Source organism: Anticarsia gemmatalis, chromosome 19 (genome assembly GCF_050436995.1).
Source record: "Anticarsia gemmatalis isolate Benzon Research Colony breed Stoneville strain chromosome 19, ilAntGemm2 primary, whole genome shotgun sequence".
Classification (NCBI taxonomy): domain Eukaryota; kingdom Metazoa; phylum Arthropoda; class Insecta; order Lepidoptera; family Erebidae; genus Anticarsia; species Anticarsia gemmatalis.
This window is the reverse complement of record NC_134763.1, coordinates 4,045,036-4,067,883: the sequence shown is the minus strand read 5'-3', so window position 1 is coordinate 4,067,883 and position 22,848 is coordinate 4,045,036. Positions and strand designations below refer to the sequence as shown.

Here is a 22,848-nt window from a genome sequence, read left to right as displayed (position 1 = left end):
CAAATATCGCAGTTAGGGAATCCAAAAGTCTTGCCTTTTCGTCTAGTCTAAAAAGCGTCATGGACTTCTTGAATCTTTCCCCGTATTTCAGTCAAAGAGCGTTGAATTTGTAGGAAGGTTATCTCTCTTTACCGTACCGTGGCATAGTGCACTGCATTCAGTAAAGAGTCTGAACTTGAATGACAAACGAAATGCTACTTATGTCGCTTTCAAGTGCTATTTTACTTTGAATAGTGGTAGTTTTTGATATAGAACGTCGCCATTAGATTAAAGTAACATCGTTTTATATTCTTAAAAGGTTAGACGGGGATCTTTTACCAATTCTATAGATGAACTTACTCTTATTCAAGCCAGGCTTCGGTAACGCAAACACGAACCTTTAATACTAACGCACCGAATGTGTGGTGTGTTTGACGTTTAATAAATCTGTATTGTGAAATAAATTTACAGGATCTAGATTATTTTACAAACTAACGGTAGAATTTCCAATAGTTTGTAGTGTAGTACTGTTGAAAAAATCCTTACCCACAATCACTTTCTCTACAACTGTAACCAGTAAAGCCACCAACAAATAATTGTTGTATACGACAAAAAGACTGAAACAAAAGCGTGATATATTGTTCATAAAATAAAAGTGTATAGAGTGCGTCATACAAACGTGTCTGTGTTCCGGCTAGTTTCCGGCTCATAAAGACCGATGGACCGTGGCGATTGCCTCTATTTGTCTCCCACGTTACAAAGGATCACACTCTCGCTCATTTGCCTTGTACTGTGTCTTGCTCGTAAATAACCAAGCTTATAGTTTTAGTGCTACATTTTCTCTTTCCCATATCTCGGTGAAAGAATTCATTTCGTTAGGCAAATAGAACGTTGCGATAGAATATTACATTATTGTTCTCATATAGATACGGACAACGTTATTATTCGATTTTCTAATCAAATTAATTGTTAAAATTCTTCTCATTTTTTAAATTAAGTAAATGATTTCTACACGTGCTCGGCTTATCTATTTACCCTTCGAAAACTATCTTCAAAAGTCAAGATAATAACGAAAACACAATCAGTTTCCATGTCGAGTGGTGCTCGAAAGAGGAATTTCTGTATAAAATAAATCTGTAATAACTGAACTATTCGCTATAACAGAGGAATCCTTATTTTATGAAATATCGAGACGTTCGTTCGATAAACTAAAATATTCTTTAGGAAAATTCTCTGTTTTATTGGTGAGATCGTTGGCACGTAGTTAGGTAACAAGCCGGTAAATATTTACCAATGAAGACACTAGTAAACACTCCTAATTGGCACTTACTGCGCCCGCCCGAAAACTAATCACAAAACTACACTTCGTCAGTTCTATGTTTTAAATAACGAAAGAGTAGGCACGTGTAACTAAATACACGTGTAATCATTGTATGTTTGTTTGACAGGTTACTTTTTGAGAATATAAAATATGTTATTATAAAACTCAATATTGCCAATCTTCATTATTTGTATTTACGTAGTTGCCATGTTGTCCATTGACATCATAACGAGCCAAAGGTATTTGATTATAAAATTTAACAAATAGATACGCAAAAGCAAATAACCAAGTAAAGAGCTAAAGAAATAAAATTACTTTTGAAATAAAAAAAATTCACAATTCCTAGTAAACCTGTTTAAAACCTATTTATTTCTAAAAAAGCGGTGACTCATAAACTAAATGTTAAACAATTTTCTTTCAATTTTCATTCTGAACTACGTAATCCTCGAGCTTTTAGCAGACAATTTAGTTTGCTATTCCTGTAATAATGGCTCTGTGAATTATTTCATATTAGCAAAATACTTTAAACTAAATTAACCGAACATTTCGAAGAATTGCAATTTTAATTCTAAGCTTCAAATCAAACAAAATACAAGCTATGTTAAGTAGATTTTCAGAAGTCGAGTTAGAATCGCTTTTGGGTGAAGAGGATTATAAAACAAAACAATAGTTGATCATTTCATAGGCTCTGTCTACCTAAACGAATTAAACGAATTACCGATATAAACCATGCACATAACAGTTTACCTTTTGCTAAATTTTTCTAACGCTGAACATTTTGTATCCAGTATACTTTATCGATATAAAACATTTAAATGTAAGCATACATGGAACGAATGCTCACTCCTAAGGCTCAGTGGGATTCTCAGGAAGGTACGTAACACAAACACTAAAAGGCCTGAGTGTTTCATATCCGGGATCTTATTTCTATCGCGTCACGCAGCGGGAGCAACGTCGGTGAAATAAATTCACTGCTTCCATTCTCTCTGCGGGTAATGTTGTGTTCAACACCGTGGCTCAACATGTGTTCAAAAACTAGAGAAAAGCAAAAGTAATTTTATATTATGCGTAGAAGTTTTATGTGTCTTTAATATTTTAGTCATATGTCTTCAACTGTTCGCTTGTTTCTAAATTGTGGAATTAGGAAGCAAATAACTAAAAAATAACTCCATAAAAAAGTATTATTATTGATGATGTATCATGGAAAGTATGTTAAAAACCCCAGCAAATACAAATAGACGCTTAGCTATGCATATGTTATACTCTAAAGTAAATCACGTATCTATGTTAGATCTCCACTATTGTTTCGATATCGAACCCTTCCGGAATAGGGGTCCATGTAACTTTATTTAGCCTATCGGAAAGTTGTGCCATATAGGCTGCATACACACATTCGAACACACTGGTTTCACTTTTAAAACATTTCCGTTTATATCCACCCAAAAAACGAATCGCAGAGCAGTAATTTTAGATTAAACGGAAGGTATTACTACCAAATCCTTTTTAATAGATGTAACAATGAATTTTACAAAAAAAACTCAGCTTCATTCACGTTCCGCACGACTCAGTCGCGAATGTTTTTCACACCCCTAAAAATTGATGTTCATTGTTATTTTTATTACTCCTTATTACTAAAAGGCCTACTTAAAAGGAACTCATCTACAAATTCAAAAGTACATAAAATATTATTGTTGGGTACGTCTCGGGTACGTAGGGATCGAAACTGTGTTTGTAGGTCAGCCGAATATCAACAAAGGAGGGATAAAGAACGTCGCCGATTCGAGGGAGGGACTGATGTTACCACTAACACTTATTCTCGTGGATCGTCCCGATTTTCGTCCTTAGGTGCAGTTTTGCGAAACTGGAACGGCTGCCAATAATTGATTTCGTCTGTTTGTTTTCTTTTTTAGTTTCTTGTGAATGTAGTTTAGCTTTCTGTTTTGTAGTAGTGACCCGTTTTTCTTTATGGAGCTTATTTTCATATTATATACAATTGTATCAATTATAATAAGAATATAACAATTACAATGAAAATCTGTATTGTTTTTAATGATTTTATATCGCATATTACAAGCTTAGTTTTTGCTTGAAAATCAAATGATTTGTGTGTTTTAAAATAGAGAGAGAGAGAGCTTAACCTGACGTCCGATATTCAAACTACTCCACACGAAATCCGCTCTACAAAATATACAAAATGTTGTAATCCTGAAATTCCCTCTTGAGTTCTGGTAATCCTACGAGGGTCGGCTCCCCACTCGGTAGAAAGTAGCGATTCATCATATTTGGTGGCGCCCTCAGCTACGTAATTGCACACTTTGTAAATGAACCGATATCTCTAACTTGTATTTATCGTGCGTATTAAATGCCTCGAAGTTTTGAGTGCAGATTAAGCACTTAGCACTTTAGGCTTTTAGCTGTGCAGGTGTAAGTTTTACAACACTGTGTATTTAATGTCTACATAAATGTAGGCATAAAGTAAAAAGATCTTTATAACAGACCGAGGGTTGATTTTTTTGAAGGGTATAACAAAATTTAGGATTGATTTTTGCCTATTCTAAAACAGCATTATTAGTCCTTTTCATATAGCTTTTTAATAACTGTTACATTGGAATGATGCCTATAAATAATTTAACCCAACACCGGAAAAATATTTAACTTAATACATTTCACAAAAATCCAAATAACAATTTGTATTCATTGTACAAGTTCGGTAATAATTAAAGCGAACAACCCAAATCTGTTGAACACGTAACACATTAAAATACAGGGTGTAAAGATTGCAATAAACGGTAACAGGTTGCAATCCCATGCCTAACGAGCGTCACAATCACCCCATTTTCCTCAATACACCCTTATTTTTTCTTTCATTTGCTGATACAAATTGGTATCTAACGTAATATTGTAACGCGCTTATTGGACCTTGCGTGGGGGATTGACTTAACTCTGTTCCACGGAAATATAGCCCACTCTACTTGGCATTTTTTTATATGGTGTACCACGTTGTTAAGTTGTTCCATAAATTTCCATGTTTATTACAAAACTATAACTATGTGATGTATAAAAAGGAAATTTTTAAATTGAAAATCTTGCAACCTTGTTGAAAACCTTTAAACTTTCTACTTAAATCTTCCAAATCATATCACTTTTCTCATTAGGCACGATGTTTGAACTTACTAACCATAGAACAAAAAGTATATCGACGAACCCGAATAAATCCTTTCATTGATTGGTAATACCACTCCGCCAATCAATATAGGGACAGCTGTTTGAACACATGAATCGTAAATCAAACCATTCAATACCAATAATTGAAATAAAAAGCAACATTCAACCTTGATCGTGACCTACTCTTTAATCAATACACAAATTCGCAAAGTTTCGGTGACCTAACCCAATCGAACGCCAACTAAACTTGTTAGAGGCCACGTCGCAGATTTGAACCGATATCACTAATTGGGCCAGTCTAATAGCTGTGATGGTCGTCGCCAATTAAGGCTTATTGATGTCGTAGGCTGTAGATCTAAGGGACTAAGACCCTCGTCTCGTTTTAACCCCATCTAACTCCCCTGCTAATAATTAATCAAGCAATTAAGTAGATCCGCAGAACGGAGCTGATATTTTCGTTACGAATCCTTATAAAGTGCTCGCTAAGTAAGAAGGTAGTGTAGTCGTCTCGTTATACTTATTGTTATAGATATTCAGATAATCGTAAGCCTATTTCGGGGTTTTATTTGGACAGTGTCGCAGTGGTAATGATGAGGATTTGTGTATCGATTTCGATTACGGCTTTAATGACTCAATTTCAGTAGTCGACAAAGCTGTTGGTTTATTTCTGTAATGACCCGTTTTCATTGATGTATCGTATATTGTACCATATTGCTGTACTAATTGTATCAAAGGATTTCAGTTTATTAATGAAAATAAACAGGCTAACCTTTTAACAAAGATTTAAGATACTCCTCGTTCATTTTAGATAATTTCGTCAGAATTTAACCTACATTTTATAAAAATACCTATTTATCAAATTTTTGTGTACAAGGAACAAAGTTTTATCGAAACAAAGAGGTATCTTAATGAAGAGTCACTTTGACTTCATTTTACGGTGATTAATTCGACTTAAGAACTTGGAACATTCCATAGATATTATAATTGAGATTGAACGGATTTCACAGTCCATTTGACTGTAAGATGCTTTGGTATAAAAGGTATATTTATCTTTATAACATGAATTTCCTTTTTCACTAACAATTGTCTCTGAATATATTACACTAAAAAGCCGCTTTTGTATTCTTAAGTCTTAATGCAAGGTAAAAACCATTCACATTTTAGGATACAAGAGTAAAACCTTAAAAGAACGTATAGTTAAGAACCACCTAGTGTTTTTTATGTTGCTGTCTTAGTAATATATGCACATAAAAGAAAATTTCACGACCAGTTATTTGCCTTTTACGGCAGTTAAGAGTTTAACACACAAAAATAATGGCAGCGTCTTGCAAACAGCAGTGGCTGTCTGTAATATCCCTAATGGTTTTTTCAATACACATAAACACCCCATAGAATTCTCTTTAGCCATAAAAATACGGTCATAATTTGAGTCGATTAACGACGTTGTTTCGTACATGGAGGCAAGGGATTAGTGTTGGATGATCACCACATTAGGGACGTCCACCGGGACACCTCGTAGGAATTAATTTGCAGCCAGGACCCGCTACACCGTCAATCACTCGAATTTTCCTTCCGCGTTTCATTAGAATTAATTATAAACGTCTTAGTCCAACCATTTTCTAAGAATTTTGTCAAAATTACTGACATTCTTGGCGTGTTTGTTTATTCAGCATTTTGATTTCATTTGTAACCTTTTGTTTACAGTTTTTTACTTCTTCTAGAATTCTTTTGACTGACGACTGCTGTACATTATTGAATTACGCGGGCAATAAAAGCCGTAAAAACTACTGTAATTAACAGTCCAAAGATCATCTTCTTCTTCAAATCTAACTCATTTCGTTATCTTTTATTTCTACAAACACACCCTTCTACTTACAAACCTTTATCAATCTCTCAATAATCTAAAATTTATGCACGACAAAAATTTCAATAAAGACATATTAAATCGTATAAGTGTCTAAGTACAAATTGACATAAAATATTCTACAATTTATTGTTTTACGTTATACCAACTGTACGTCTCTCCTTCCGTGAGTATAATGATTGCAAAGAGTTCACCGTTCCCGTCTCGAATATTAACTTAGAAGACGTTTTACATAAATTAAATTTCGACTTTGTATCAAAATTGTTTTACAAGTCAATGTTATCAAACTGTTATGTGGAATTTCAGGGTGTTTATTAGATGTAATAAAGTTCGCGTGGATCATTGTTTTGTGTTTACGTTCCGCTCTTATACCGGGCTTATGTTTACTTACGTTTTGTAATATTAAATTCACATAACGGTACTGCTCATGTTGAGTGCGCTACGCATAATTTTGCTGCTGTCAATCACTATTTAATGTGCTAGTCGCATATGTAAGCAGAACTATGTTTCCTGATAAGATGAATAGTTAAATGTATAGTTCTTGTAGCAGGATAAGGTTAAAATCATGAGCTTGTCCGTAAACGCGTAGTTTATTGTTTGAAATAAAACCACTTTTGTACGTAAAGCATCATATTCCAAGTAATGAACAGTGTCTATTGGTTAAAGTCAATGTCCTCTCACACCTCTCTCTATCACCATAAAACACTTTAAGGGAAGACTAAATTCAAATACTTCTTAGCGGAAATATTTCCTTCATATTTTGCCCCATTTTACGTGCACAGAGACATTAAGTTGTGGGAACTCTAGCCCGAGAGGACACAAAGCTCCTGAGCCGAACGTTTGGGTGACTGCCAGCCCCCGATAAGCCTGGCCACATCACGTTACATATTTCTTATTTAACCCCCTTCACGTCTCCAATGACCGTAATTACTATAGTACCTGCACTATAAGTACGGCTCAAGATGAATTGAGTAAAAGTACTCGATATTCAGACAGTGAATTTCAATGGTTTATTCAATCTTCATAAAAGCATCAAAAGAGTTATACACTTTCTCAGTACTTTAAGTAATATTCGTATGTTCTAAATTGAAATTCATATCTCAGAATTCACCAATAACAATCTATTGAAAGGCTTTCGAAAAGATATCTGTATCTATCACACTAGTAATATCACTTCACGAGAATCGCTAGATTGGAACCACTAAATCTAGTTAAATCGAAAGGCACGAAAAGAATAAGCCGCATCCACAACCTTTGAACGTTTTCAAATAATATTTTTCGAGATCTTTCGATGCTTTGGTTGTTGAGGTAATCCTCAGGTCGCTAGAGGATTATGCCGATAGGAAAAGCAGTATCTACCCACGTCTGTACTGATAATATGATTCAGTCTACAAAAAGATTATGCCTTCTAAGAGCTTATGATGTTAGTATATTGAATTTATGTTCGTATATTTTTAGACGTTATTTAATGTGTTTATTAAATTCAATGACATTTTATAAAAACGTTCACTATTTTTAATGAAATTATTGAATAACTGTACTCGGTTTTTTAAATACCACTATTTTAATTACCTATTAATATTTTAATGCGGTGCATTCACCGTTACTGAGTATACTTAATAAATAATACCTGCTGATGGGATACTATGTGGGAAAAAGTGCCCTAGTTTTACCTGTGCCTAATTTTGCAATTCGCAATTTTCCAATATATTGCTGGGTCATCAAATAATAAAATAATAATATTAAAAAAGCTCTTTACACTGATATATTATTATTATAGATAGGATTCCGTTTATACAACGTCGTCCATAATTCGTCTCTTCTGATACTCTGTTTTGATTCCATCGAAAACTGTAAACCTAAACGGTAAAGTGACAATAACAGCGGAAAATGTAAGCTGCACACACAATGTAAACGTAGCCCTATATCGGCACACAAGCTGGCAGCAAAAGTCGTGTAACGGTTGGATGCTCGCCAAACTACGCCAGGTAATCCCACAAATGCTTGCGGTCATGTCCACAGACTATACCCGATATTTAGTCGCACTAAACTGCGCAAATCACCCCGCGTTTTGTACTAGTTACAATTATTAGATGCACTATTCGTATACCAATGCGTAATAAGTATCGATTGATACTGTAATTGGCTATTTGTGATTCGATAAACACAGCTTTGACTCCGTGTTAGAATGGAATTAGCTCTTTGCTAGTGATTGCTAATGCTACAAAGCTTTGTGGTGACTGTTAGGTCTTGTTATCGTGGACTTATCCATAAAGTGGGCGAGTGATTGGCAAAACGATGTCACAGTTTGGTTTTTGATTGGACAACGATTTGTACGATTTATACGCTTAATCTTTAAACTGTGGAAATTAAAATTATCACGTAAAATCGTAGCAATATTTTAATTGTTACAACTTGTTTATAATTCCATAAACATTCGATTTAAACGACACGTTAATATAAACTTAAGATAATATAAAGAAATGAATAAGTTTATACAAAAATATTTTAAAATATCTTCAATCCGGCAAATGAAAATTGAACGCAGTGAATACTCGCTCTCCTTTTAATTATTATAAAAACAATGACCATTATCAGAAAACGAATTAGTAAAATTGTTCGTTATAATATACCAACACAATAAAACTCTTAAAGAATCGCTTAAACACTGTGAAACTAGCAGCCGTAATAGGAACCTTTTAAAAACTTTGAAGTATTCTTAAGACCCTTGTCCTCTTGAGTTTGCATTCATAGATCTTTTCATAAACACACCCCATCGTGCCCTTCCGTTAAGGGTCCATTCAAGGCTGGTACTGTCCAATCCTCATTAGGCTGATGCTCAATTAATTTTCTATTCAAATAAATCACCCTCATCCCTTATCCCACGGAAATGTGACATGAAATGCGCATCAATCAATGTTGATAAAAAACACAAAAATATACGTCAGATTGCGGTTTTCCAACGATTGATCGTTGAAGATACTTAGGTGTATGCAAATTTTGTGACAGACGGGTTTTTGTTTGTGGGCTTTTATTCAACCAAAGTAACAACACACGGTTGGTTCCCTTTTCGTATAATCCCGTATATTATTAAGAAGTTAATTATATTTCCCGTATTACAGCTTAATTAACTCAACATTCTACAAAACGTTCATTTTCCCCCAATAGGTACTGGTTGATAACAAAGAACGCTAACGAGAAAAATGTTTTATTCTCTGAAATAAAACTTATTAGTACCCGTATTTTACTTGAAAAATGTACCACAAACCCATTTCGACTAAGCGAAGGGCATCGACGAAAGTTGCCATACGTAGCGTCAACTCTCCCGAGAGAATCCGTCTAAAAGGTAAATTCGATCCAAATGCTAGGTGTTGGGGTTTCTCGACAAATTCACATTATATCCCCGATTGTCTGCACGACCGTAAAAAAAAGGTCAGTTTTATTACGAACGAGGAAATGTGCGACGGTTAGTTAAACAAAGAAAATTGTCGTTTTCGCAATAAAAAATTATGTCCCCGTGTATCGCTCTTTAATAAATTCGACCGGTGTAAAGGAATAGCGAAATAAAATGGCTGCCTCAATAAAGATATTTCACTCGAATAGTTTGGGTTAGTTGACGTGGCGCGCGGTGGAGATAGTTCTTTTTTATGGGGAGCGGTTTAGATTGATATTTCGTTGTTCGTCGGAGAAAATTCCGCCCGCCTCGATATATGCAAGTGAACGAACACGTTCCGATGACTTTACACCTATTTGGTTATTCACACGAGTGGCTAAGATTATGACCTTATCTAAATTCTTTACACTACTACGGTCGTAACTAAAATAGAAAGCAATATTATCATTAAAATATAAGTACTATTTTAAGGTATGTTACATTAAAATTTTGCACTTAATTAGATTAATTCAACAAAAGTCTGGGAAGAAATTGAAATAAAACATAAACCTCTTTATGCTCTGGTAAAAAGACAAATAATAAACTTAAAAGAGAACAGCCAAGCAGCCAGTTCTTTGCATAATATAAATAACGGAACGGAACAAAATGCAGTATTTTTTCTCGCGTCGAATATTGTCCCGCCTCGGGTTTGCTTTGAAAAGCTGTGCTGTACCATTTGTCACCCGCTGCCAGCCTTTGTTTTCTCCTTGGAGATATTTGTCTTACCCTAAACTAAAGGACTGCATTATTTCAACTGAGGCCATTGTTCCAATTTGTACCAGCTGTTTGATTGTTGAATCACAGCTCCTTTTGCGTTGACGGTGTTGTTAGTTTGTATGATGTTTTGTTTTGGTGTTTGTTTACTTTTATTTATCCTTACATTTGAATGGAAAGTTGTTTTCAAATTAAAAGAAAACAAATCAAAATCAAATTAAAGGAAGCAAAGTAATACTGAAAAGAAACATAATTTTTTTACAAAGCAGAGACTTGTAGATACAAACTTTCAAATAATAAACAGTGACGGACCCCTCTCGGCAAGTTTTCAAGACATAAATAAAACTTGTAACTACATTCGACAAACTAAAAAAATGTTCCGGACAGCGGTGACCCTGGCACAAGAAAAACAAGACACAAATCTACGTGGAACCAACAATAGATCGCTTCGACAGAGGTTTTGCGATGGCTACATAAAAGAAAAATTCAACATAAGAATTCCCCGGATTATTTGCCAACGAGTGACCCATAAGTATGGATATATTTTTGTAATACACGCACACATTCAATGTAAACATCCCAGCAACCGTAGCTCTCTCACAAAGACTCGTGTAAAAATGGTTAAATATTTTAATTCTTTTTTTTTCCTTTTGTACACTGTTTGATGCCAGTCGAGTTCTACGATATTTAAAAAGAGAATATTTAAAAATTTTACGTTTATTTGGTCTTGTTTTTGCTAAAGGCTACATCGAGTAGAAACAAATTGAAAATCGGGCTCCGATTAATTATGAAAAAAAAAATCAATTGCGTTACTTTTTTCGAACCGAATATGGTCTGACACTGAAATGACGTGGCGTTCGTTCAACCACAGGAACTACAATTTTATAAAAGACCTATCGGAAATCTCATAAAACGTCAGATCCAAGCGGTGAAATTACGAACTAACAAAGAAAAGAACTTATTTACAACGAGCACATAAAAATCGGTTTCTTGTCGACTACTAAAATACCTTTTTATTACAATCGAAAATCTCGTAGAGCCCCTGTATCCGCGTTGGTTGATTCACGCGATTTGCACAAATACTTGAGAATACTATGTGACCTTTATCTTGAAGACTTTGACTTTTGCTATAAACTAACATTTTCTTCTTCGCATTTTTCAATAAATTCTTATTAATCCACTTTCCACACAAAATTGGCCTATAATTTTTTTACTTTTATGGTATAAAATTGGAAATCTGATACCAAATTCGCAGAAGCAGGAGCCCCATTGTACCTAAAGGGAGACGAATAAAATGTACACCCGGTACAAGGTATTTGCCCTACGTGACTGTATTACTAGTAGGCGTAGGGAAGCCTAGTAAATTCTTTACATGAATTACTTTCAATCATTACCATTGATACAACTAATTAGGATTCTAAGGACGAACGGGCCGACGATATAACTTGATATAATTAGTGATATTGATTTTCACCTCGCTTTCTAGAATGAGTTACGGTTGATCTTAACTAAAGATAGAATTATACAGTACCTAGAACCTTCTACCTATAATAACCACTAACTAACATTCACAGAAATTATTAATATCTAAGTAGGACTTTTCAACGAAAATTTAAAATATTATTTTCTTGTGTGTATAAACCCAATACATTAACCATCAGAACAGTTTAAAAGTTGACGCAATCAACAGAAAATATGATGTCTATTTTCCGTGTCAGTCATGTGCAGCCAATTCGGCCAATTTCATCACGTTCACCCCTCACCCTCGAGCCGGCGCGTTACATGTTCATCCACAGAACAAAGTTGTAACAAAATGTGTATATCAATAGCTGTTAATTGACGAACCGTTCCACAGAACGTCATCTAATTAGAGAAGGCCGGTCACGTGAGACAAGATGGCGTCGATCGATAGGCCCTAACTAATAGCCGATGTGGCGAGGACGTGGCCTCTGTTTGGTTGTTGCTGATGAATTTATTGTACGCTGTCACGTCTCTATTCGTTACCAGATCAGCGGAACTGTTGTGTTGGAAGATGTATACGTTAGTAGGTCACCGGAATAGATGGTCGAACTTGTAGGGGAAAGTCAGTGCATGTTAACTGACTGATTACGTTGGACTTTCCAAACCGCTATGATTTTGGACGTTTTTTTGCCTTACAAAATGTTCCAGTATTATGCTTTTGAATACGTAAAGCACAGTGCTGGTTCGTTTTTTACTATACTTGGAATTTTGTACAGAGTGTATCAATGTATAACACCCTGCTACATGGTGTTTATTTTATGGTTGAAAAACTCTCTTTTCAATCAAGCAACTTTGTAACACGAAACAGAGAACCGTCTTACCTTCGTCAATTTCAAAGGTGTTTGTGTCACAAAAGCTTCCAAATCCTATTTCTTTCACACTTCCTGCTTACTCTATATAGAAAAATAACCGTGAAGTTGCCTACTTCTGAGGAAATCCATATTTTTTCCAACAAAAGCAGGTTGTATAAACAAAGTGCGCTCATCCCACTTTCAATTCGATTCGCGGTAAAGTAAATCCTCGCGATCGAAAGCGGTACATCTCGAGATTATGTTAAGGACTTCCTCAAAGCATATTTATATTGGAAGGTTTTAAAATGAAATATTCAAATATATATTTTGCACTCGATATTCGAGTTTGCACTTTTATAATAATTTCTGGAGAACGGCTAGGAAAACATTCGCAAAAGGGGATTGTTTTTACAATGTACCTTTTCCCGTTCGAATAAACTGTGTTAAACGTAACAGTGTATATTTTTCAATTTTGTGCAAAAATTACTTGGCGGTTTATTTACATAACCGGAGGTTGCGCTAATTGATGGGAAGAGCTATCAAAACAAAGCTAACATCACCCTACCAACAAAATCCTAAAACAATATTAAAGACAAACGAGACATGGTACCTGTAACTCCCGCTTCGCGACGCACCTCACGCCTCTAGGGGTGGCACAAATCCACAAGATTAAGTCATCGAAAAATTTGATGCGTGCGCGGCGTGCGCCCCCGGGGCTTAGTCAGTGGCGCCCTCTATCCGTAACCGCCTTGCCCGATGACGATGTGTCGGAAAAAACCGGATTTAACGGCTTTACAAGGCTTCAGTTATTTGGAATGACAGATTTGCTGACTATGGATTTTTGTAGACTGTTTTTGCGGTTATGAAAGTTAAAGGAAAGTGGCGTTTGATGAGCTTGACAACTAAGAATAAAACTGTTTTATTAACACATTTATCCAAAAATCACTTATCGAGTGGTTATTTATAAAAGCAAAGGATATTACTTCGAATCACAACTGGTGCTCAGAATTACTTAAACCAACTTATTTCACACAAAATATTGACCAGAATTAGGGTTGTGTACCCAAAAAGCATAAAACCCAGTAGGCATTTACGGAAAAAAATAAGCACGGAGCAATAATAAAACGTAGTAAACACGAGTTTACCGAACTATACCGGTAAAAAAGAAATAAGAACGTGTTGTAAATAGGGCTGTCACCTACTAACAACGGCTTTTTTTCTTTACAATCGCCAGCTTTCTTTGATGTCCGAGATAAGGTCACGATCCGTCGAATTGTGATAAAAATGTTCAGTTCACTAAGTTTCTACTTGAAAGCTGTCTATCAGTGAGCTTAGGCCGCTATTATCTAAGCTCAGACTGGAAATAAAACTTCATTGTCCAAACGTTAAATCGTATCGTAACAACCGTTGTACAATTGAAGTGGAGATTTTAGGCTATTCTATTTCTGTAAGCCGAATCGAAAATTCTAAGCTTATGTTTTCAACAAACAATTTTATCAGCTTTCAGCAAATAATAGAGCTATTTTTGATACTTATATTACTAAAAATCAGAGCTTATTTTTTCGAACAACTCAGACTTACGAAAATAGTCATATTTAAGAAACAGTTTTGAAGATATTCAATATAAAAATAAGTCTTATTTTCATGTTATTGTAACAAAAATTCGTCGCTAAAGTATTTTTTCGTACAACCCAGACGTAAACAAAAGCGCTACTATTTTCGCTACTTGAAACGAAGTTAGCAACTTCTAATTAAATGAGCTGCATTAGTTCCGTAGGTGTTTTTGACCTTTTTCTAAGCAAGTTCCGTAAAGCAGGTAGTGCGATAACACAAATGTTGACCTCGATGTAACATGTATTACAATGTGGGTCATGGACTCGCCACTGCTAGAATTGGGTCGACAGAAAAATGTCCGCTGAAATGACGAATGCAGCCGCTCTAGCACCAAATTACTCTAAAATTGCGCTTTTTAATTCCCGCTATAAAATGCGGAAACTTTCGTAATTCACTTTTAGTATTTATTACACTTAAAGTGAAGTTGTGAAATAAATGCAGTCTGGTAAAAAGAAGAATGTAAGTCAACAGTATGCCGAGAAGAATATGATTTAAGGAAGCGTATACTTCATATAAATATATCGTATCATAAAATACAGAGTGGATTCCGGGTAATAAATTATATTATCAATAAAACGTTGCATACAAACCAATCCTTTACGAAAACTATATCGGCTCGTAAAACTGATATTAATGTCCGGTATAAAGGTTCGGATCCCGGATGGAGTCAAAAGTATCTAGAACGGGATCAGTCCCATCGTTGACAGTTTATATGGCAATAAAAGTATAGATGAAGCCATAACACGATCCTATACAGTAATAGTTGTTCGCTCTATAAGTTTTATGTGTAGTTCAGAAGAGCCAATTGATGGGGATGTCAATCACTGAAATGCACGACGTCCGCTGAACGAGAGAGTTGCGACACATCACTATAAATCTTGTCAAGGAAACTTACTAACACAGTAACATCCCAATACATGTATAGGTCAATGTTTAGACGTAATAGTTTTATCTCTTCATTTATCGTAGAGTATTGATAAACAGGTCTTAAGTTTTTTTTTGTTGTTAGCCCTCTATCATTATGTGTCCCACTGCTGGGCAAAAACGTCCCTTCTTTCTGTGCAAATCTGCCTTTCCAGCACCATACCCCGTCATAATGGACAGCAAATGCCGTCCATCATTATCGTGTCCAATAAAAAATATGCTATCTTAGATATAGATAACACCCAAGGTAGAAAAACCAAAAATATCAAAAACTATTTCAAAGACGAATTAACTTATATTCCACATCAGAATTAGCACAGATTTTTTCTTCTTAGATCTTATCTTCTATAAGCTACTTGAAATCTATTACCCATTCATCCTTATTGAATAGGAAGATCAAATTTCATCGGTAAGTGAAAATTCAAAACGTACAAATTGTGACGTGAAATACTGAACCGAAGCGATTCTCCAGAGTATCGCACAAAATTATTGTTTCCTTTCTAATTCTCCAAGAATAACTGTTCCGTATCGATTGTTGCTCGCTTCCCATCTTTTTTCCTTTATATTTTATCTCCAATTGTTGTTTTACTGTGTTGAATGGCCAATTGATTTTCAATAGATAGTGAATACGAATTTATTATTCTCGTTTGTTTAGTTGGGATTTAATATTCTGCTTGTATGTTAAAATGCAACCTATTGAGGTCTGATTTTATGTTGTTTTACTATTATTATACATAATATTATTTAAAAATGTAGTAAATAAGTCACAAAACTGACAATTGCATATCGTTTATGTATCAAACAATTATCCATCGAGTTAGGTACTCGTAATATAAAGATAATTTTCACTACACTTTATTTAAAATATTTAAAAAAGTCACATGTGTTGCCATTCTATATTATCTGTATTGGGTTTTTAAATGGCTCTTTTGAACATTTCATCAATTTCTAACAAAAAGTAACTTCCATTCCTATACTATACATACAGTATAACGTAAGCCACATAAAAGTACACTGCACAAACCAACTAGCACTATAATAAAAATAAATAGCTTGGTAAGAGAACATCTACAGATCATTAGCGGTATGTTTAAGTTGCATCTCTCCGTTCTAACAATTCGTTCTCGACTGTGTACAGTGTAGCAATCATTAATGCACCACCGACTACAATTGCTGCTGTCTGCCAACTTTCTTTTACTTTATACGTTCTTTAGTTAGGAATTAGAACTTTTATTTAGCTATTAATGTCCTACTTTTCGATAGAACAGTAATACCCTACTTAAGATTGGGGTTGCGCCAGTTTTATGTTAATTTAAATGTTGTGAGATTTACGTTAATTCAAGCTTATTTATATGTTGTAATTGTTTGAATATTTTCTTAGGTTAATTATCTATTGTCCTTCAAGGAAAAACGAGTAGGACCATACACCAGACGTCAATACCATAAAAACTAAAAATATTTTTCTGTCTTAATGATTTGATATTACTTAAGTTATTATAAACAGCTCGTACAAAACGATTACTACGAATTTTCACAATAGCGTGTCATGCAATTAACCCAGTCCGTTCTTTCTTATTAATTCTAATATACATATAGTAAACTTAGCTCACACTAGCTTCTCGGCGCCGCAAGTGGAGCAAACCACGGGCGAGCGCCCAGTTCCAGTTAGTGTATTTTCATTTAATCTCGAGAAGTCTGAGGTCTGAAGTAATTACGTCAGGAGGGCAGTGTCACCACGCGTACAACCGACCCCGTATATTCTCAAGCACTTTATTATACCACCTTATCATTCTTGCTTCATGCACCATTTTAGCTTTTTATTTCTTTCCTTCCACCTTTCGTATGGTTAGTAATTGAATTTAATCAAGCGGGTATTTGAAATTGATTAAGGACTGTTAATGGTTGTTAATAGAAGAAAACAAGAACCGACTTTAAAATTGTCCTTCGAAACATTGAGAAACTCAGCTAAAAATTATACGGTCAGGTAAATCCCATCTACGGAATATCCATACTTGAAGTGGCATATTGAACGATTGAACTGGCTTTTAGTGTTCTTCGAATAAAGTAAATTAAAATACGAGTATAGTTAGCTACGTCACGTAGGCTTCTGTAAACTAAAAAGCCTAACACTGCAACCTCTCGCTATCACAATAACATACAGCGGTCCACATTTACAAAATTAATTACAATGGACGCTCTGTAGAGAAATAGAGGGCGTATCTCGCGGGTAAAGAACAATGGAGCCCTTCCTGGACCTTTGTCCTGCGTTAGACCCTTCAGTTTCCGATAACACCACTAGCCAATCTAATTTAGTGTTAACCGACGGTTTACGATATGGAGATTAAGTGTGTTTACTCATAAAAATAGTATTTGGAAGTAACTATAGTCCTCAATATAAATGAGTATCGTGAAACTGAATAAGGTTCCCAAAAAATACAGTGACTGAAAATTTTAGTTCTGATTGATAGTGTCAAGTGTATTTTGAAATGCCTTCCAAACATCTATTTAAGCAGTTAGTTATGACCTAATGCGTAATCACTCAGCACAGTGGGATTAAAAAAACACTCGAATAGGTTTTAACTAATCGAGATCAAAGTTTTAAAACATCTATAAACCTTTTCCATTTTAACAGCACCTGATTAAAAAGCAAATTTAGTCTTGCAACAGATTTAAAACACCGCATGTATATATTGTACCTAATCCCATAGTGGCAGGATTTATAATGTATGTCCTTTGTCGACGAAGCCATTAGTTAATTAAAAGCTTAGATTCAGTTTTATTATGGCTGGCTGGATAAGTATAATGCATTAAAAATATACTTTAGAACGTAGTGTTTACTTACATATTAATTAGAGACATGTTCTGTGTTCACGTGTACCCGTTTTGTGATAGGTTGAAGGCACATTTTGTTCATATTGTTTTAGTAATAAAGAACTATGAATTGGTATCTAGCCTATTTTATTATTAAATTATTGTAAGGCTGATTGGTAATTGTAATAACAAATAAATGTTCTTATCGTTAAATAAATAAGTTGATATTACTCTAATAAAGGAAAGTATGCGACAATAAAATTTATTGTGAGAATAAACCGTTTAAGAAACGAACCGTACAATTTTACGTATGCACACAAAAATACCAAATATCAAAGATAGCCTAACAAAATAGGATTTGTTATTTCGAACATAGAGTTTTCGATTTAATTACACGTAATTCGATTTCCGATATTTTCGTTCACCACTCAAATGTTCAGTGAACGTTAACAATTGAGATATTTTTGTTCCACGAAATACATTTTTGATTCGTGTTACTGATTCCTTTTAACTGCTTGGTTCATTGCTGATAGACAATACTTCACGTTTTTCGAGATTTTTGCTTTACAGATTCGCTATAGCGCCCGGTTTGTTACTCTTATTTTACGTTCTCAATGTTTTCGATTTCAGATTATAAATGTTTCCTTTGTTGTGACAGGTGTATGTTTTCATTCATAAAACGTTATAAATGTATAAAGGACGAGCTATTTTTATAATTTTACTTTTTGTTTTTGATATATTTTTCTTTAAACGTAATTCCATTTTAAGTGAAATAAGTTTTTTGAGGGACCAACATAAAAGTGTACTTATATGTACGACGACGTGCATTGTATGATGCGTTGGATATGGTAATTACCACGCCTCTACCACTGGGAAGACTTCACAAGGGTTGCCATACCGATTTCCACACGAAACAAATAGTTGCGTTACATTAAGTACAGTCATTGTTGCTGAACAAGTTGTATTCACTTTGTGTTACTAATTTTGCTTATGCGTAGAATAGGACATTTGTATGTCGCATCTCTTACAAAAAGTAAAATACGTACGTAATAAACACTGGCACAATAAAGAAAATGCCAAGTAGAATTCTTAGATAAGCAAAAGAGTGATCAAACCAGACGCAAATACATCGCCGCAACGACGTATTAAGACGGTGACACGTTGTTAGTCTACGACCCACAACCTTTAATAAGCAGCGTTTTCCTCAATCAATTCCTCAGGAAGACAAACTGCTGACAGGGTATTATTCTTTCATTCGGAGCCGGCATAGTAACTGTTCTTACAATAATATACTCGGCATTACCCCTAAGGTGTATCGGCAAAAAACACGTTAGCAAAAAGGGCTCACGTAAAATATTCAAATGTAGGGCATAATAACATCGAACAATGGGTCGTGTGTACTGAGCTCAGTTAACCTGCCTTTATAAATAATTCATGATATAAATATCTGTTGATAATAAAACTGTGACGTCATTGAGATTCTGACTGCTTCTTTACTTGTTAGTTTGTTAGTCGGTGTCACCGACTCACCGCCTTACAGAATTGTACGCTTTACTCTATTTGAGGAAAATAAACGAAAAAAAATTGTTTGGGAGTTATTTTGTAGAGACATTTCTGGGCAGCCAGAGTATAAAAACATACTGTAGTTTCACCAGCTGAATTTGATCACTTTCATTTTGTAGATGGCTTCAATAAGAATGACTCACAAAATAGACATTTCAAGGAAAATATCGCTAAGAATCTAACTGTACTTGTGATAAACTATGGCAAATCAAGTTAACCGATTCGTTGCGGATGGCACGACAGGCGTGCCATTCAATTCTTTATATATGGCGTATGACACGAGAGGCGTGTCTTTTTTAAATATCATATAACTCGCGCAAATTGAGTCATCAACTTCTATGGCGGTTGGCCCGACAGGCGTGTCACGAAATATTTGTTTGCCGCCACAGCTAGAAGTTTACGAAAACGCAAGTCGCAACGAATTGGTTAAGCAACCACCATACAGTTTACTTATTTCTCAGCTTGCCAAAATACTGAATATTAACCACAACGCACTATCAATAAGCTTACCCTAGAGGAAGCTCCTAAATAAAAACAGGATAAGAGACGAAACGACCTCCTAATTAGATGAGAAACAAACGCAAGATTAGGGTCAACACTCGCCCCGGGACCTCTGCCATTGTAACTGAATGTAGGCGCTTCAATTTAATATAATTATATTATTATAATAACTACAGCTTACTGTTACGCCCGAGGCACAACCCTATTTTGATGTTAGTTCTGTTTACGCGAACAGACGTCTTTATCTTGACTCTACGTTTGTACCGTTTACATGATTTACGTGAAAGATGAATGTAAATTATAAGCTTATTCCTATAACTGAATACATTTGTAAATAGTTTACATGCTTTCCAAAAAGGTCATGTGCGTAGGTGATACATGCTGGCTGTTTGTATCTCAAGAATTAAACAATGATATTATATTTAAGAAAAAAAAGTTTGTTAATGTCAAAATATACTGTTCCTTCTTGTATTTGGTTAGAGGAAAAAATAATGCCTAAAGATTAACCCTTTTAAGGTTATATAAAGTAAGAGTAAATAACACATATTAGAGTAAACAACACAATATTCTAAGTAAATATTCGAAACCTAATTAACTACGATGTAAACGTACCACTTAATGAGAAGCCTCGCTTAAAACAATGGCTCAGAAATATTAGTACCTAATAATACGCCTACACGTGAACGGTGTACCGTACGCAAATACTTCTGCGTATAAAACAGTCACACGAAATGGGAGCCAAGTACATATTATATACCATTTTGTTCAATGAAGAATACTCTAAACATTAAGTGTTTTATTTTTGTCGCAGGTTATATCATAATCTTGAAACTAGAATAGGCTAGTTTTATTATTATTAAACATCTAGCATTTCTATCTAGCATTTCTTTCTATGTCGACATTTTAACCGGTTAGAACGCTAAATAGATTAGAAACTATTATTGGAAATAGTAATTATTTAGTTCGGTGATAATCTTCTTCTTATCGTATGGTTAGTGGTTAACCTAGTGTCAAAGTTGTTGAAGTAAGGCCTTTGACATGGCTTAACGATTGTTATCTTAATAGACAACAACCGGAACCGACTTCTTACGTGCCCTCCGAAGCACGGAGACGCCCAGCTCAAATACCACTATGCGGTCACCCATCTATGGAATGACCGCGCCAACGGTTGCTTCACCCATAGATCGTTGTCAGACCGGTGAGCGCAACTGGCTATGGGCGCCTTAAAATTATTTGGCGAATCGACTTTTACTACAAATCTGTTTCTTTTGTTAAGGTATGCAACAAAATCTTCGGCAACGCGTCGGCGCTGGCCAAGCACAAGCTGACACACAGCGATGAACGCAAGTACGTGTGCATCACGTGCGCGAAGGCGTTCAAGAGGCAAGATCATCTGTAAGTATGCCTTTGTAGAAGTACTCGGTTGAGTCACGTTGAGTGATGAAGCGAAGATCGATACATATATTTTATTTGTGTATGCGTATTTAGTTTCTCAGCTGACGACTGGTATACGTCAAAGTGATGGTCACTATTCGGTACATTGGTGTTTGACGTAACATGTTTATCACTATAATCTATAGGAGAAAACAATGTACAGCTTACTGGCTTTCAAATAGTTGCCAACTGACCCTCTCCGCTATGAGCTTTACTTTTAAAATAATGATTTTAATAATGTAGGTCAAATGTTTAATCTCGCAAATATATCTTTTATGTTATAAACAAAATTTATGATAAATAAGGAAAGAAAAAACAACATTTTATATCTTTCTGTTGAATGGTAAATTATAATACACATATTTCCTTCACAACTAAAGAAATTATAATAAAAGTGAGAATACTTATCAAAAAACAACAACGATTTGTACCTCTATTTATTTTACTAAACCGCAAACACAAAAACCGGTAACATAAATCCCCAAAAAAGATCCCATCCCTTACATCGTAGCGAATTACTAGTTTCGAGATGAGAGCAGTTAGTCGAGTCGGACATGTGTCGTGATACGCAAGGTGTCGCTCTAATCGCCGCAACTTAAGCCATATGCATATTAATGTCATGTATTAACTAAACAAGGCTAAACACACTTGGCGCTCCTCGTTACCAACTTGTTGGCAAATGTGTTGGTGCACAGATTTTGTGTAGTGCCATTTTGGGTATAATATTCGCCGTTTAGTTGTATTTTGCTTTACTATTTTGCTCGTATTAATGGGCCAGCGTCGCTTAGTTGTTATTTCATTTGGCGATCGTCTAGCTCAGCCTGTAAAAGGGTAATCACAATACTTTTTAACAATAACATTTATTTTGGGAATACGTAAACGCCTCTAACATTCTTCAATCTGAATAAGTAGGTATAGCTGCCTCTAGTTTTAACATACTTCTACGAAAAAAGGAACATGTAATGTTGACATCCTAATTAAAGACCTTTAGTACTTAAAACAGCTACAGGCTATCTATTAGCTACTTTATTAATTTCCTTACAACGTCCCTTGGTTTCCATCCTCGTATATACTAAATAGGATAATAGGAAGGGCCGCGCGGAAATTGGAAAGTCTAACCTGCGATTTTATCCAATAACAGACTCCGACCAATTTTGTCCCGCGCCGTAAATTCACACACTCTATGTGAAACAATGTACCGACATATTCATGT

At 35.0% G+C, this 22,848-nt stretch overlaps 1 protein-coding gene across 3 annotated transcripts in view; it reads left to right on the top strand.

The window, feature by feature from the left end:
* Positions 1-22,848, top strand: part of LOC142981154 (uncharacterized) — a 234,584-nt gene that overhangs the window by 189,400 nt on the left and 22,336 nt on the right. For all 3 annotated transcript variants that reach the window (XM_076126859.1, XM_076126857.1, XM_076126860.1), the window contains one exon: positions 21,478-21,596. In XM_076126859.1, the coding sequence (XP_075982974.1) occupies positions 21,478-21,596 (119 nt within the window). The remainder of the gene's footprint in view (positions 1-21,477; positions 21,597-22,848) is intronic.